Source organism: Oncorhynchus kisutch, linkage group LG22, assembly GCF_002021735.2.
Source record: "Oncorhynchus kisutch isolate 150728-3 linkage group LG22, Okis_V2, whole genome shotgun sequence".
NCBI classification, from domain to species: domain Eukaryota; kingdom Metazoa; phylum Chordata; class Actinopteri; order Salmoniformes; family Salmonidae; genus Oncorhynchus; species Oncorhynchus kisutch.
Window position 1 is genome coordinate 24,769,412 of NC_034195.2, and position 16,356 is coordinate 24,785,767.

At 43.2% G+C, this 16,356-nt stretch overlaps 1 protein-coding gene across 2 annotated transcripts in view; it reads right to left on the bottom strand.

The window, feature by feature from the left end:
• LOC109867161 (breast cancer anti-estrogen resistance protein 1-like) overlaps positions 1 to 10,855 on the bottom strand; it is a 125,584-nt gene extending 114,729 nt beyond the window's left edge. For both annotated transcript variants that reach the window (XM_031801494.1, XM_031801492.1), the window contains exon 1: positions 10,336 to 10,855. In XM_031801494.1, the coding sequence (XP_031657354.1) occupies positions 10,336 to 10,347 (12 nt within the window). In that variant the 5' untranslated portion in view covers positions 10,348 to 10,855. The remainder of the gene's footprint in view (positions 1 to 10,335) is intronic.
• Positions 10,856 to 16,356: the final 5,501 nt, after the last annotated feature.

Here is a 16,356-nt window from a genome sequence, read left to right on the forward strand (position 1 = left end):
CCCATCATATACCAAGACAAAGGCTGTACAGCCCATCCTATACCACGACAAAGGCTGTACTGCCCATCATATACCAAGACAAAGGCTGTACAGCCCATCCTATACCAAGACAAAGGCTGTACAGCCCATCATTAACCAAGACAAACGCTGTACTGCCCATCCTATACCAAGACAAAGGCTGTACTGCCCATCATATACCAAGACAAAGGCTGTACAGCCCATCCTATACCACGACAAAGGCTGTACTGCCCATCATTAACCAAGACAAAGGCTGTACTGCCCATCATATACCAAGACAAAGGCTGTACAGCCCATCATATACCAAGACAAAGGCTGTACTGCCCATCATATACCAAGACAAAGGCTGTACAGCCCATCATATACCAAGACAAAGGCTGTACTGCCCATCATTAACCAAGACAAAGGCTGTACTGCCCATCCTATACCAAGACAAAGGCTGTACAGCCCATCATATACCACGACAAAGGCTGTACTGCCCATCATTAACCAAGACAAAGGCTGTACTGCCCATCATTAACCAAGACAAAGGCTGTACTGCCCATCATATACCAAGACAAAGGCTGTACTGCCCATCATTAACCAAGACAAAGGCTGTACTGCCTATCATATACCAAGACAAAGGCTGTACTGCCCATCATATACCAAGACAAAGGCTGTACTGCCCATCATATACCAAGACAAAGGCTGTACTGCCCATCATATACCAAGACAAAGGCTGTACTGCCCATCATTAACCAAGACAAAGGCTCTACTGCCCATCATTAACCAAGACAAAGGCTGTACTGCCCATCATTAACCAAGACAAAGGCTGTACTGCCCATCATATACCAAGACAAAGGCTGTACAGCCCATCCTATACCAAGACAAAGGCTGTACTGCCCATCCTATACCAAGACAAAGGCTGTACTGCCCATCATATACCAAGACAACGGCTGTACAGCCCATCCTATACCAAGACAAAGGCTGTACAGCCCATCCTATACCAAGACAAAAGCTGTACAGCCCATCCTATACCAAGACAAAGGCTGTACTGCCCATCCTATACCAAGACAAAGGCTGTACAGCCCATCCTATACCAAGACAAAGGCTGTACAGCCCATCATTAACCAAGACAAACGCTGTACTGCCCATCCTATACCAAGACAAAGGCTGTACTGCCCATCCTATACCAAGACAAAGGCTGTACAGCCCATCCTATACCAAGACAAAGGCTGTACAGCCCATCCTATACCAAGACAAAGGCTGTACAGCCCATCATTACCCAAGACAAACGCTGTACTGCCCATCCTATACCAAGACAAAGGCTGTACTGCCCATCATATACCAAGACAAAGGCTGTACAGCCCATCCTATACCACGACAAAGGCTGTACTGCCCATCATATACCAAGACAAAGGCTGTACAGCCCATCCTATACCAAGACAAAGGCTGTACAGCCCATCATATACCAAGACAAAGGCTGTACTGCCCATCATTAACCAAGACAAAGGCTGTACTGCCCATCCTATACCAAGACAAAGGCTGTACAGCCCATCATATACCACGACAAAGGCTGTACTGCCCATCATTAACCAAGACAAAGGCTGTACTGCCCATCATTAACCAAGACAAAGGCTGTACTGCCCATCATATACCAAGACAAAGGCTGTACTGCCCATCATTAACCAAGACAAAGGCTGTACTGCCCATCATATACCAAGACAAAGGCTGTACTGCCCATCATATACCAAGACAAAGGCTGTACTGCCCATCATATACCAAGACAAAGGCTGTACTGCCCATCATTAACCAAGACAAAGGCTGTACTGCCCATCATTAACCAAGACAAAGGCTGTACTGCCCATCCTATACCAAGACAAAGGCTGTACAGCCCATCCTATACCAAGACAAAGGCTGTACAGCCCATCCTATACCAAGACAAACACTGTACTGCCCATCCTATACCAAGACAAAGGCTGTACTGCCCATCATATACCAAGACAACGGCTGTACAGCCCATCCTATACCAAGACAAAGGCTGTACAGCCCATCCTATACCAAGACAAAGGCTGTACAGCCCATCCTATACCAAGACAAAGGCTGTACTGCCCATCCTATACCAAGACAAAGGCTGTACAGCCCATCCTATACCAAGACAAAGGCTGTACAGCCCATCATATACCAAGACAAAGGCTGTACTGCCCATCATTAACCAAGACAAAGGCTGTACTGCCCATCCTATACCAAGACAAAGGCTGTACAGCCCATCATATACCACGACAAAGGCTGTACTGCCCATCATTAACCAAGACAAAGGCTGTACTGCCCATCATTAACCAAGACAAAGGCTGTACTGCCCATCATATACCAAGACAAAGGCTGTACTGCCCATCATTAACCAAGACAAAGGCTGTACTGCCCATCATATACCAAGACAAAGGCTGTACTGCCCATCATATACCAAGACAAAGGCTGTACTGCCCATCATATACCAAGACAAAGGCTGTACTGCCCATCATATACCAAGACAAAGGCTGTACTGCCCATCATTAACCAAGACAAAGGCTGTACTGCCCATCATTAACCAAGACAAAGGCTGTACTGCCCATCATTAACCAAGACAAAGGCTGTACTGCCCATCCTATACCAAGACAAAGGCTGTACTGCCCATCCTATACCAAGACAAAGGCTGTACTGCCCATCCTATACCAAGACAAAGGCTGTACTGCCCATCCTATACCAAGACAAAGGCTGTACTGCCCATCCTATACCAAGACAAAGGCTGTACTGTCCATCCTATACCACGACAAAGGTTGTACTGCCCATCATTAACCAAGACAAAGGCCGTACTGCCCATCATATACCAAGACAAAGGCTGTACTGCCCATCATATACCAAGACAAAGGCTGTACTGCCCATCATATACCAAGACAAAGGCTGTACAGCCCATCATATACCACGACAAAGGCTGTACTGCCCATCCTATACCAAGACAAAGGCTGTACAGCCCATCATATACCAAGACAAAGAGGAAGAAACTGGAATAAGAAGATGATGGGACAAACATGGAAAGAACAGCAGGTGGGGAGGAGAGAAGGAAGGAGGGTGGGAGGGGAAGAGAAGGAGGGAGGAGGAGACGAGGGAGGAGAAGGGTGGGAGGAGGAGAGGAGAGAAGGTGGGAGGAGGAGAGAGGGTGGGAGGAGGAAAGAAGGAGAGAGGGTAGGAGAGAGGACGAGATGAGGGAGGAGAAGAAAGGGTGGGAGAAGGAGAGGAGGAGAGAAGAAGAGAGGAGGAGAGAGGGTAGGAGGAGGAGATGAGGGAGGAGAAGATGAGGGAGGAGAAGAGAAGGAGGGAAGAGGAGACGAGGGAGGAGAGAAGGAGGGAGGACGAGAGAGGAGGAGAGGGGGTGAGAAGCGGAGAGAAGGAGGGAGGAGGAGAGGAGGAGGGAGATGGCTAGAATGATGGATAGGGATGAAGAGAACAGAGAAGAACAGAAAAAGAAAGAGATTGAGGGAGAGACGCCAAATAGTGGCGTTTGCTACTAGAAATAGCCAAGATAATAAATAACAGCAATAGCTACAGAGTCCTGGCTGAGAGATACATGACTGCTGCTGCTGCTGCCAGTCCACCGCCACATAGACTGACAGAGAACCACACTGCTGAGCATTCACACACTTTCTCAGACAGAGGGTTTAACACATAGAAGGATGTACACGCACAGAATGGAATTTCAGCACACGGTGCTATTCATTACTGAGCATTCCCACACTGACTCAGAAGGTTTCACACACACGCGCAAGTACTTGCAATGCCTTATGTAAGGAAGCATGTCGTTTTACTTCACACACACATCCCTCTGTTTGCTTGCTGTTGTATTTGTGCTGTTGCCAGTAGCTTCGATCTGTATTGTCAGTTTTGTCTTCCATTGTTTTTTGTTGTTGTGCTTTTTTAAACCCAGCCACCGTCCCACTGGAGGCCTTTTGCCTCTTGCCAGTCCATCATTGTAAATAATAATTTGTTCTTAATTGACTAGCCTGGTAAAAAAAAAATTTTAAACATGCACAAACGACGCACACATATACATAAGTATGCACACAGTCCTCCCACAAGATACCAGATGATCACACACATACTGCATTGTGACAAGGATTGATGGAGGACAGTAGAAGAATGTAAGATCACATACATAGTGTAGCTCTCCCACACACACACTCATTCAATGTCCCACACATATCTACACACCCCTTTACACACACTGTCCTCTAAAACGCACATACATGTAGGTACGAACCAATACTCAATCTTCTTGCAGAATCTCTCTCTCGCACGCCCGCCCGCCCGCCCGCGCGCACGCACGCACGCACGCACGCACGCACGCACACACACACACACACACACACACACACACACACACACACACACACACACACACACACACACACTCTCTCTTCAGTGAGTGAGCAGAGTGAGAAAAGTGAATTCCCCAGGGACTGTTGGAGCAGGAATGTTCTGGCATGCAGCAGTGGCTCTGCTCCTCCATTGTGTGTCTGACTGTTTGAGCGTGAGTGAGGACAGACTCCACACAGCCCCAGTCCCACCACACACACTGCTCTGCTCTATTGCTCTCCTCTTAGCCACGGGGGCTAGCTTTTCAGAAAGGCTGATGCTACCTTTTCTCCCTGAAATACTGGCAGTTCAACGATGGAAGGAGAAAAGTCAAGCAAGACGTATTAGCTGTAGATCAGATAAAACCAACCAGTCACAAGACATGGCCTTTAGTGGAGATTCATATGACCGGCTGACTGTGGATGGGCCCTTGGTATTAGTAGGTCAGCTGTGGCTGACTGATGATAGACACGCAATAGTCAATACCATTACTGAAATCTATAAGACCCTGGATAGGATGACTAGATAGCATCAGAACACCATTTCAGTGTACAGTGCTATTGGAATAGAAAATAACTGAATGATGAACAGTTGCTATGTGTGGTCCATTGACACCTGATGATGGTATATTTAGGGAAAAAGAGACATGCGGCAGTTTACATATGTATGCTTAAATGTTTATTCATATTTCTACCTGCAGCTGTTTATAGCATAAATATGATAATATCTCCTGAGCTGTCAGTTGTAAACAAATTGATGTGTCAGCTGACTGCTGGATTAAGATGCTTCCTCAGTCAGTGTGTGTGTGTGTGTGTGTGTGTGTGTGTGTGTGTGTGTGTGTGTGTGCGTGCGCGCACAAAAAACATGTTGACTCACCTTACTTGTAGAGAAACTCCAATGCTATCCTGTTCTCTTTCATGTCGCTGAAACTGTCTATGACTCTGTCATACAGTAGACTACATGCTTTCAGTTGTTGTTGTCCTGGCTAAAATGCTTGCTCACAAGCCTAACTTCCTTTCATGGGCAATGATGAGCCAGCAAGTTAACATTAGCCTTCTACATCTAGCTACATATTTAACTTCCATCCTCACAGGCCAGGGGCACAATGTATGAATCTATGGTTGGATCAGAATCACCGTTATAATCATTGTCCAGTACCAAGAATTAAGTAAAACCACAAGTCCAAATCAAATCCTTATCTCCATCCATGGCTAATTGAAGAAAGGGACAATTTCAACTAACAGGCTTCCCTTGATACTTTCTTTGGTACTCTAGGACCATACATTCAGCCTCTTGTGAATTGTGGGGAAATGATGAAACACAGACAGACAAAAGACCATTTATTTCAGTTTTTTTCTTTTGGTCAGTTTTTGGGGAAGCCTGGCTTCCCTTGGAAGAGAGGTTGTGTCTGACTGTGGGTGCGTGTTTGAATGCCTGTGTGGATATGTACATGCATGTGTGTGTGTCTGAATTACAAATAGGCTACATCAACTGGTTGATGGTAGCTGGTTGCACTGTTGTAGTACATTGTATTCTATGCATTTTGGATGACTTATAAGCAACCTCACCTCCTGTGCAATAATGCATTTGCTGTGAGTTATGTGTACCTATCTAGTAGAATAGAGATTTACATGTGATAGACAGAAAGAAGGAAGGGAGGCTGATGGCTAAATGTTGCCCATACAAATAGCCAGAGCCTGATAGGCGTTATAGAAATGCACCAATTATGAATATGTATGTGAAGCATCATCTCTGACAAGCGTCAAATGTCAGGCTTCTGAGAGGGAGATATGAGGGCTGTCGATAGAGCCCCGGCAGACGTCCCATTTAACCCCCTTGTGTCCTACATTGCATGGCTGCTGGCAAGGAGGGAGGGAGGGAGAGTGAGGGGCGAGAGAGACTGCAGCTGAGCGGAGATGTGCCCTTGGGGAAACTGAGCTCATATTAAAGATAAGAATACTCTGTACTCTGGTAGAGGTGCTACATTCTCAATAGGCCACATCAATTCATGGCATGTTATGAATGCTTGTACATACGGCTGCATGCATTCATGTATATAAGTTTTCTGACGACACAACAGTGGTAGGTCTGATCTCCGACAATGACGAGACAGCCTATAGCGAGGAGGTCAGAGACCTGGCCAGGTGGTGCCAGAATAACAACCTATCCCTCAATGTAACCAAGACTAAGGAGATGATTGTGGACTACAGGAAAAGGAGCACCGAGCACGTCCCCATTCTCATCGACGGGGCTGTAGTGGAGCAGGTTGAGAGCTTCAAATTCCTTGGTGTCCACATCAACAACAAACTAGATTGGTCCAAACACACCAAGACATGAAGAGGGCACGACAAAGCCTATTCCCCCTCAGGAAACTAAAAAGATATGGCATGGGCCCTGAGATCCTCAAAAGGTTCTACAGCTGCAACATGGTTGCATCACTTCCTGGTACGGCATTTGCTCGGCCTCCGACCGCAAGGCACTTCAGAGGGTAGTGCATACGGCCCAGTACATCACTGGGGCAAAGCTGCCTGCCATCCAGGACCTCTACACCAGGTGATGTCAGAGGAAGGCCCTACAAATTGTCAAAGACCCCAGCCACCCCAGTCATAAACTGTTCTCTCTACTACCGCATGGCAAGCGGTACCCGGAGTGCCAGGTCTAGGACAAAAAGGCTTCTCAACAGTTTTTCCCCCCAAGCCATAAGACTCCTGAGCAGGTAACCAATGGTTACCCGGACTATCTGCATTGCATCCCTCCACCCCGCCAACCCCTCTTTTTACGCTTCTGCTACTCTCTGTTCATCATATACTGTATGCACAGTCACTTTAACAATACCTACATGTACATACTACCTGAATAAGCCTGACTAACAGGTGTCTGTATAAAGCCTTGCTACTCTTTTTTCAAATGTCTTTCTACTGTTGTTTTATTTCTTTAATTACCTACACACACACACACACACACACACACACACACACACACACACACACACACACACACACACACACACACACACCTTTTTTTTGGCACCATTGGTTATAGCCTGTAAGTAAGTATTTCCCTGTAAGGTCTACACCTGTTGTTTTCGGCGGACGTGACAAATAAACTTTGATTTGATTTTATATCTGTCCATATGTCCCATTGTACTGTATTCAGGACATGCATATTGCCAAAATGTTTTCATTTGCCAAAGCATGCTACACTGTAAACTATAATAGCAACCTATATACAGTACATGTAGCATGAAAATAAAACACTGGGAAAACAATGCAATTGATGCTATTATATTCTACGTATAGTAAATCAGTGGATTACAACCTGCAAATGTTAAATTCATAATATCAAAGGAGGGATGACTAAAAAGCCACAGATGTGAATGGTGAATGACAGGGTGTTTAGCATCTAAGCCTTGCAGCTTTGGAACATTGGGACCCCTGCTACTAGACAACTGGGACTTCATGTTCACCTAAGCATGCTTAACTCTATGGGCTGATCCCATCCAAACATCAGTTTAATTTCCCTCATAATATGGTTGACTGGAGGAATTAACCCATCAAATACAGCAGGAGGATACTCTCCACGGGGACTCCCAGTCTATTAGAATTCTGGCAGGCCATCGAGGGAATACACCCATCACCCAAGCAACAACATCGGATGCGTTGAAAAATCTGCATTCCCAATAAGAAGATACAGACTAAAATGTAGCCTATAGCAGATGTTATATTGACAGCTATAACGTTTTAATAACAATGTTACTACACTATTACCGCAATAATAGTAGTGTACAAATGGAAATGAGCTGTTATACACCAGCCATCTTCCAAAACACCCCCATATCTAACTTGATTTCTATGGGAAATCTTAAATTATATCTACGCAATGGAAAAGTGTGCAAGAATGATTTGTCCACTGGGTTAGGTGGACAGTCATACCATGGCCCTGTCTGTTTGTCTTTGATTTCCCAGTGACATGTGTGGCAGCCAGGTGAAGGGGCTCAGACTAGTTGGCATGGAGATGAGGGAGTCATTACGGTGCTGGGTTTACCAATGGTGTTTAGGAGACTCGTCATCCTGTCTGCACAGAGAACAGCAGCTGTTGCCATCAAACCCGGGCCGCAAGGCATGGGATTTGCATCTGGACTGTGTTTGTTGAATACAGCGCAGAGTAGCTACAGTCGCTGAGGGTAAAAACATATGTACAAACCAAACACAGTCCTACTCAAGAGTATAATACATACACTCTTAGGAAAAAGGGATCTTCATCTGTCCCCAAAGCAGAACCCTTTTAGTTCAAGGTAGAACCCTTTTTGGTTGCAGGTAGAGCCCTTTTGGGTTCCACGTAGAACCCTGTGTGGAAAGGGTTCTACCTGGAACCCAAAGTGCTCTACCTGGAACCAAAAAGAGTTATTCAAAGGGTTCTCCTATGAGGACAGCTGAAGAACCCTTTTAGGTTCTGGATAGAACCGTTTTTTCTAAAAGTGTAGCCTAATACAGTTAGTGATTCATAATGTGCTCAAACACATAGCAAAGCAAACAAGGAAATAACGCTTGTTCATTACACATTTACATCGCTGTAATTGAATGAGGCTATAAGCATGGGTAATTTAAGCAATAAGGCACGAAGGGGTGTGGTAGGTGGCCAATATACCACGGCTATGGGCTGTTCTTATGCCAGACGTAACGCGGAGTGCCTGGATACAGCCCTTAGCCGTGGTATATTGGCAATATTTATTTATTTATTTCACCTTTATTTAACCAGGTAGGCAAGTTGAGAACAAGTTCTCATTTACAATTGCGACCTGAAATATAATATACCACAAACCCCCAAGGTGCCTTATTGCTATTATAAACTGGTCACCAACATAATTAGAGCAGCAAAAATAAATGTTTGTCATACCCGTGGTATTAGGTCTGTTATACCATGGCTTTTAGCCAATCAGCATGGCTCGAACCACCCAGTTCATAAAATGGTATATATCATGTCTCCAGATGATCTACAGGCAAAGATGCCTCCATATATCTCAGTTTAGGAGACAACCCTGTAATCAGCACATTTTACTCCCTAAGCCTGACAGGGAAAACAATGAGTTCTGAATTTCAAGCAGCAAGATGCACAAACTTGGAATCTCTTCACAAACTGCTAGGGTTGAGATATTGCCGAAGGAATCCTCACACAGGTTAGAACACGCTGTTTTATCTGTGTGCATAACAACACATGCCGAGCTAGATAGAACAGTGCTTAGCCAAGGGGAACAGTCATATCCTGAATATCTACACACACCTACAGTACACAACCCAAATACACATCAAAGGATGGAACTGGTACCTTTTGATATGATTAGGGGTACACAATTGGGCTATTTACTGATTTGCAGGCTGTTGGATTAATGGTGCAAGGCAACAGGAAACACAACAGAAAAAGACAACAGAAAGCAAAAATGGTCTCCAGCAAAACTGCATATTCCTGATCTTATTCACATAACTGCATAATCACTACAAACATGTTGAAGTGTCCAAGTCCAATACGTTTGACCTTAGACTCAAACTATACAGGTGGTTACATAATTGCAGTAAAGTTTCAACTCAACACTATGTAACTCACAAAACTCAGGCTGCAACGTTGGCACTCCTACAAGTCAAATTTGACAGTTTGCCAACAGCCTGACAGCTAGCAGTGTGCGTTGGAGCTTGCACTCCTAGTGTGGACATTTTTACAAATTAGAGAAACATTGAAAATACATATCTCATATCATTATAACAGTGGTATTACAATTATACTACAAAAGTAATACACGAGACGTAGCATACTCATCACTGACACATAGCCTAGTGCATTTCAAATGCCAGAGCAGCAAAGGAAATTACACTTGGCCACATTGTATCGATGACTATCTGTAAGTCAACAAAAGTTCATGCCAAATTTAAAATCTAACCTTTAAATAAGACTTACCGGAACAGACATCTTGTGGTGAGTTGTAAGAGTAGGCTATGCCTCTCCTATGCTACTTAATAATGAATAGGTTATTTAAAACAAGCAGTGGACTACTTTTCACCAGAAAAAAAAAACTACTTTTCTTCAGGACTCCTTCGATGTCAGGCTTTATTCCATGCTTTTCCTTTCAAATGTATCTACGTCGGTGACAGTTCACCGTACAGGTCGAGTTTGGAATGAATGTCAGGGATATGTGGTGGGATTTTCCAAGCTAGGAGCAGCCCACCAAATGCGGCGAAGTCCACCTCATGAACGTCCAGAGTACCCGTGTCTCCAATACCGCAAACACGTTCTCCTATTGTTCTTCTATGTCACACGTTTCGTTTATCCTCCCAAGAATCCAATGTATAAAACAAATATAATAATGTTTTAAATCGCACCAGTGTCATGTAGACGGGGAAAAATGTTGCTCAACAATTTTGCTGCGGCCAGGTTGGGCGGCTGCGTGTATCACTGCTGCTGCTGCTGCTGCTGTTCTAATGGAATCATCAAGTTTTATTTAAAGGGATGGTCTCCTTTTTTCCACCATCAAAAAGAAGATGCAGCAATAAGCTCGTTTTAAAAAATCGTGATACGGCTATAGCCTGCCCTAATTGATCCTGTTAAACTCATGTGCTTTTGCATTTTTTTTATTTTTTATCTATTGAATTCTATGCATTTACATCAGAATAATTTCTGAGTTCCCCAAGGTTGCCCCTTAAAGGGAATGTCTACATTGTTGTCGGCTGCTGGAGTGAATTGTCCAATAGGCTACATTTATGGAAATGTACCACATCTGAAAGAGAGGTTGTTGTCAAATGTATTGCAATAATTAATGTGAAGTTTAATCAATGAAACATTTAGTTATACAATAACGTAGCCTAACCTAGGCTACATGCCTAGGTGGAAGAGCAGGTGTCTTTTGAAGTGATTTTGAGACATCACAAATCACCTTATGCACTGCTCTATGATCACCCTCTTCAAATGCATAAGCACTATGGACCCTAATAAGCACATTCTTGGTAGGAATAACAGACACTTTGATCCATTGGGAGACACATTTATACGCCTTTTTATAAGACATTGTAAAGGCTCAAATATGCTTATGAGAAGTTCTAAGGAATTATACCTGGATGAAGTGTTACCAAAGCCTTTAGGAGCTTCCAGTGGTTGGATAGCAGGGAGGGAAGGCATACTGACTATTTGCTCCTGCTGTTATTTGAGATTATTGTGCCAGTGATTGTTTATAATTATCCTCCCAAAGGTGTTGGCTATTTTAAAATCAGCTTCCTCGTTTGAAAACGAAGCCCTTGGTGAGAGACAGCTACACATGCTTGGAGGTGAAGTGTGTGCCAGATACCTTACATGACCAAAAGTATGTGGACACCTGCTCGTCGAACTTCTCAGTCCATAATAATAGGCATTAATATGGAATTGGTTCTCCCTTTGCTGCTAAAACCGCCTCCACTCTTCTGGGTCTTCTTTAGACTAGATGTTGGAACATTGCTGCAGGGACTTGCTTCCATTCAGCCACAAGAGCATTAGTGAGTTCGGGCACTGATGTTGGGCAATTAGGCCTGGCTCACAGTCGGCATTCCAATTCATGCCAAAGGTGTTCGATGGGGATGAGGTCAGCTCAAGTTCTTCCACACTGATCTCGACAAACCATTTCTGTATGGACCTCACTTTGTGCACAGGGGCACTGTCATGCTGAAACAGGAAAGGACCTTCCCCAAACTGTTGCTACCATGTTGGAAGCTCAGAATCGTCTAGAATGTAAGTTTATGCTGCGTTAAGATTTCCCTTCACTGTAACTAAGGGGCCTAGCCCGAACCATGAAAAACAGCCCCAGACCATTGTTCCTCCTCCACCAAACATGTTTTTACTGGTCCAGAGTCCAATGCCTTTGAGCTGTACACCACTCCAGCCAACGCTTGACATTGCACATGATGATTTTAGGCTTGTGTGTGGCTGCTCAGCCATGGAAACCCATTTAATTAATCTCCAGACAAATAGTTATTGTGCTGACGGAACTCGGTAGTGAGTGTTGCAACCGAGGACAGACGAGTTCTGTGAGCTTGTGTGGCCTACCACTTTGCAGCTGGACCGTTTTTGCTCCTAGACGTTTCCACTTCACAAAAACAGCACAAAAACAGCACAAGCAGGGCAGAAATTTGACAAACAGACTTATGAATTTAAAACACAGATTCAACCACAAAAACCAGAGGGGTTTTCAAATTCCTCGCAAAGGGCACCTATTGGTAGACATGTAAGAGAAAAAAAGCTGACAATAAAATCCTGTTGAGCATGGTGAAGTTATTAATTACACTTTGGGTAGTGTATAAATACACCCGGGGGGGGGGGGGCGCATTTAGGGTTTAAATTGAGATTTTGTAGGTGTTTAAGTCAGGGTCAGTGTGTGGGTAAAGATTTGTGTTTGAGTTAGTGTAAGGTTTGAGGATTAAAGGTTACAGTAGGTTCTTCACACTAATAAGACTCCTTTCCATTGACAACAGCAGCAACGGTCTACAATCTATATAAATGTTGTTTCTCAGCCATCTCTCTCTTCCACATTCCCTTGGCCTTTAATCTGATCTTCATGTCTTCTTTATCCATACTCTTCCCTTTTCCTTCAATCTGTTGTTTTGTCACGAGGCAAGGCTCATAGTAAAGACTAAATCAATTAGATTAAGTTTGATAAGCTTTATTGTTCTACTGGAGGAAGATATTTTGGCATCATCGTCAAGCACAGGTTGCACACAAGTATTTCAAGTTCACCTTCGTACATGATAGCAAGTTAGATGAGGTGAAGAGTGGTAAAATGAAACTGAGCAAAATAAATGGTGACAAAGTTGTGAGTTTAAAATGCATTTGAAGGGTAACAGCAAGGTGGAAGTGAGCAGTCAGCGAAGGAAGGAAACAAGCTGGGAAAATTACTTGGGGCTCACAAAGTCACTTAACCATCCAAGAGAAGTAACAGAAAACATGAGAGACGGTGTATTTGAATAAGTATGAGGATTTCATGCTCTCCACAGCTCTGGAGAGTGTACTGGCCTCTCTAGGAGTGTGTGTGTGTGAGGGGGGGAATTGAATAAAGATGAGGATGACTGCTCCTCTCCTGACTCCGTGTAAGACGGCGAGAGACAGAGAGGAGAGAGAGAGTGAGGTGGTGTGTGTGTGTGTGTGTGTAACAGCAGTGTAGAATGGATCATGCAGGCCTCTGCAGACCTAGTTTCTGCTTTTGTGTGTGCTGGTGTTGAAGCAGCTTGTAAAGAGATGTGCCAGTGATGAAGAGGAAATGTAATGCAGGAGGCACACACACCTCCACCGGGGAACCTGCTGCCTGCCTCCTACAAAGGCCTACACGGAGTATACCAAACATTAAGAACACCTTCCTAATATTGAGTTACACCCCTCCCCTTTCCCCCTCAGAACAGCCTCAATTCATGGGGGGATGGACTCCCACAGTTGTGTCAAGTTGGCTGGATGTCCTTTGGGTGGTGGACCATTCTTGATACACACAGGAAACTGTTGAGTGTGAAAAGCCCAGCGGTGTTGCAGTTCTTGACACAAACCGATGAGCCTGTCACCTACTACCATACCCTGTTCAAAGGCACTTAAATATTTTGTCTTGCCCATTCACCCTTTGAATGGCACACATACACAATCCATGTCTCAATTGTCTCAAGGCTTAAAAATCCTTCTTTAACCTGTCTCCTACACTTCATCTACACTGATTGACGTGGATTTAACAAGTGACGTCAATAAGGGATCATAGCTTTCACCTGGATTCACCTGGTCAGTCTGTCATGGAAAGAGCAGGTGTTCTTAATGTTTTGTATACTTAGTGTATATAGCCTATAGAATAATCTCCATCAATTTGTTAAAAAAGTATACTCGGCCATCGCAGACTTTATATGGGCAAATAAAACTCATAGAATAAAAAGGGAAGTTTTACATCTCCCGAAGTGTGAGGGTGGTTTTAACCTCCCAGATATGGAATTGTATCAACTCACCACCCAGGGCTTTTACTTGAGACATATAGTTTAGTGCACGAAAGAGGAACAATGGGTACATATTGAAGATGTACATGCTCATCCCCAGAATCTTTTCACATGTCTGTTTTCAAAGGATAAAGCTAAGAACATTAACAACTTCATAGTTAAGAACACTATAACAATATGGAGGAAAATTAAAAGGATTCTACAAGAACTAATATCACTCCCTAAAAACACAACCATATGGAACAGTCCTTGGATAGCTTTTCAGAATGCACCGATAAAATTGGTCCACATGGAAACCTAAAAAGGTATAGAAACCGTAAATGACTTGGTAATAGGAAATACATTTATTTACATCACAGAATTAAAAAGCAATTTTGCTCTGATCAATAAAAATACTGTAAAATATAGTGCCTTAAGAAAGTATTCACACTACTTTACTTTTTCCACATTTCATTGTGTTACAGCCTGTATTTAAAATGAGTTAAACTGATATTTTCTGTTCCTGTCCTACACACAATGCCCCATAATATCAAAGTGGATTATTTTTGTATATATATACTTAACTCATTTATAAAAAATGTAATGCTGAAATGTGGAGAATTAATAAGTGTACAACCCCTTTGTTAGTAGAAATTTGCTTAACAAGCCACATAATAGGTGTGCAATAATAGTTTTTCACATGATCTTTGAATGACTTATTTCAGTACACCACATATAGAATTATCGGTAAGGTTTGAGACAACAACCTCAGTGGAGGATTAAAGGTTACAGTAGGTTCTTCACACTAATAAGACTCCTTTCCATTGACAACAGCAGCAACGGTCTACAATCTATATAAATGTTGCTTCTCAGCCATCTCTCTCTTCCACATTCCCTTGGCCTTTAATCTGATCTTCATGTCTTCTTTATCCATACTCTTCCCTTTTCCTTCAATCTGTTGTTTTGTCACGAGGCAAGGCTCATAGTAAAGACTAAATCAATTAGATTCAGTTTGATAAGCTTTATTGTTCTACTGGAGGAAGATATTTTGGCATCATCGTCAAGCACAGGTTGCACACAAGTATTTCAAGTTCACCTTCGTACATGATAGCAAGTTCGATGAGGTGAAGAGTGGTAAAATTAAACTGAGCAAAATAAACGGTGACAAAGTTGTGAGTTTAAAATGCATTTGAAGGGTAACAGCAAGGTGGAAGTGAGCAGTCAGCGAAGGAAGGAGACAAGCTGGGAAAATTACTTGGGGCTCACAAAGTCACTTAACCATCCAAGAGAAGTAACAGAAAACATGAAAGAAGGTGTACTTGAATAAGTATGAGGATTTCTTGCTCTCCACAGCTCTGGAGAGTGTACTGGCCTCTCTAGGAGTGTGTATGCATGTACAGTACCAGTTAAAAGTTTGGACACACCTACTCATTCAAGGGTTTTTCTTTATTATTTTTGACATTGTAGAATAATAGTGAAGACATCAAAACTATGAAATAACACAACAAAAAATTGTTAAACAAAATCTAAATATATTTTATATTTGAGATTCTTCAAAGTAGCCACCCTTTGCCTTGATGACAGTTTTGCACACTCTTGGCATTCTCTCAATCAGCTTCATGAGGTAGTCACCTGGAATGCATTTAAATTAACAGGTGTGCCTTGTTAAAAGTTATTTTGTGGAATTTCTTTCCTTCTTAATGCCAATCAGTTGTGTTTTGACAAGGTAGTGGTGGATTACAGAAGATAGCCCTATCTGGTAAAAGACCAAGTCCATATTATGGCAAGAACAGCTCAAAGAAGCAAAGAGAAACAACAGTCCATCATTTCTTTAAGACATGAAGGTCAGTCAATGCGGAACATTAAGAACTTTGAACGTTTCTTCAAGTGCAGTCGCAAAAACCATCAATTGCTATGATGAAACTGGCTCTCATGAGGACCACCACAGGAAAGGAAGACCCAGAGTCACCTCTGCTGCAGAGGATAAGTTCAGAAGAGTTACCAGCCTCAGAATTTG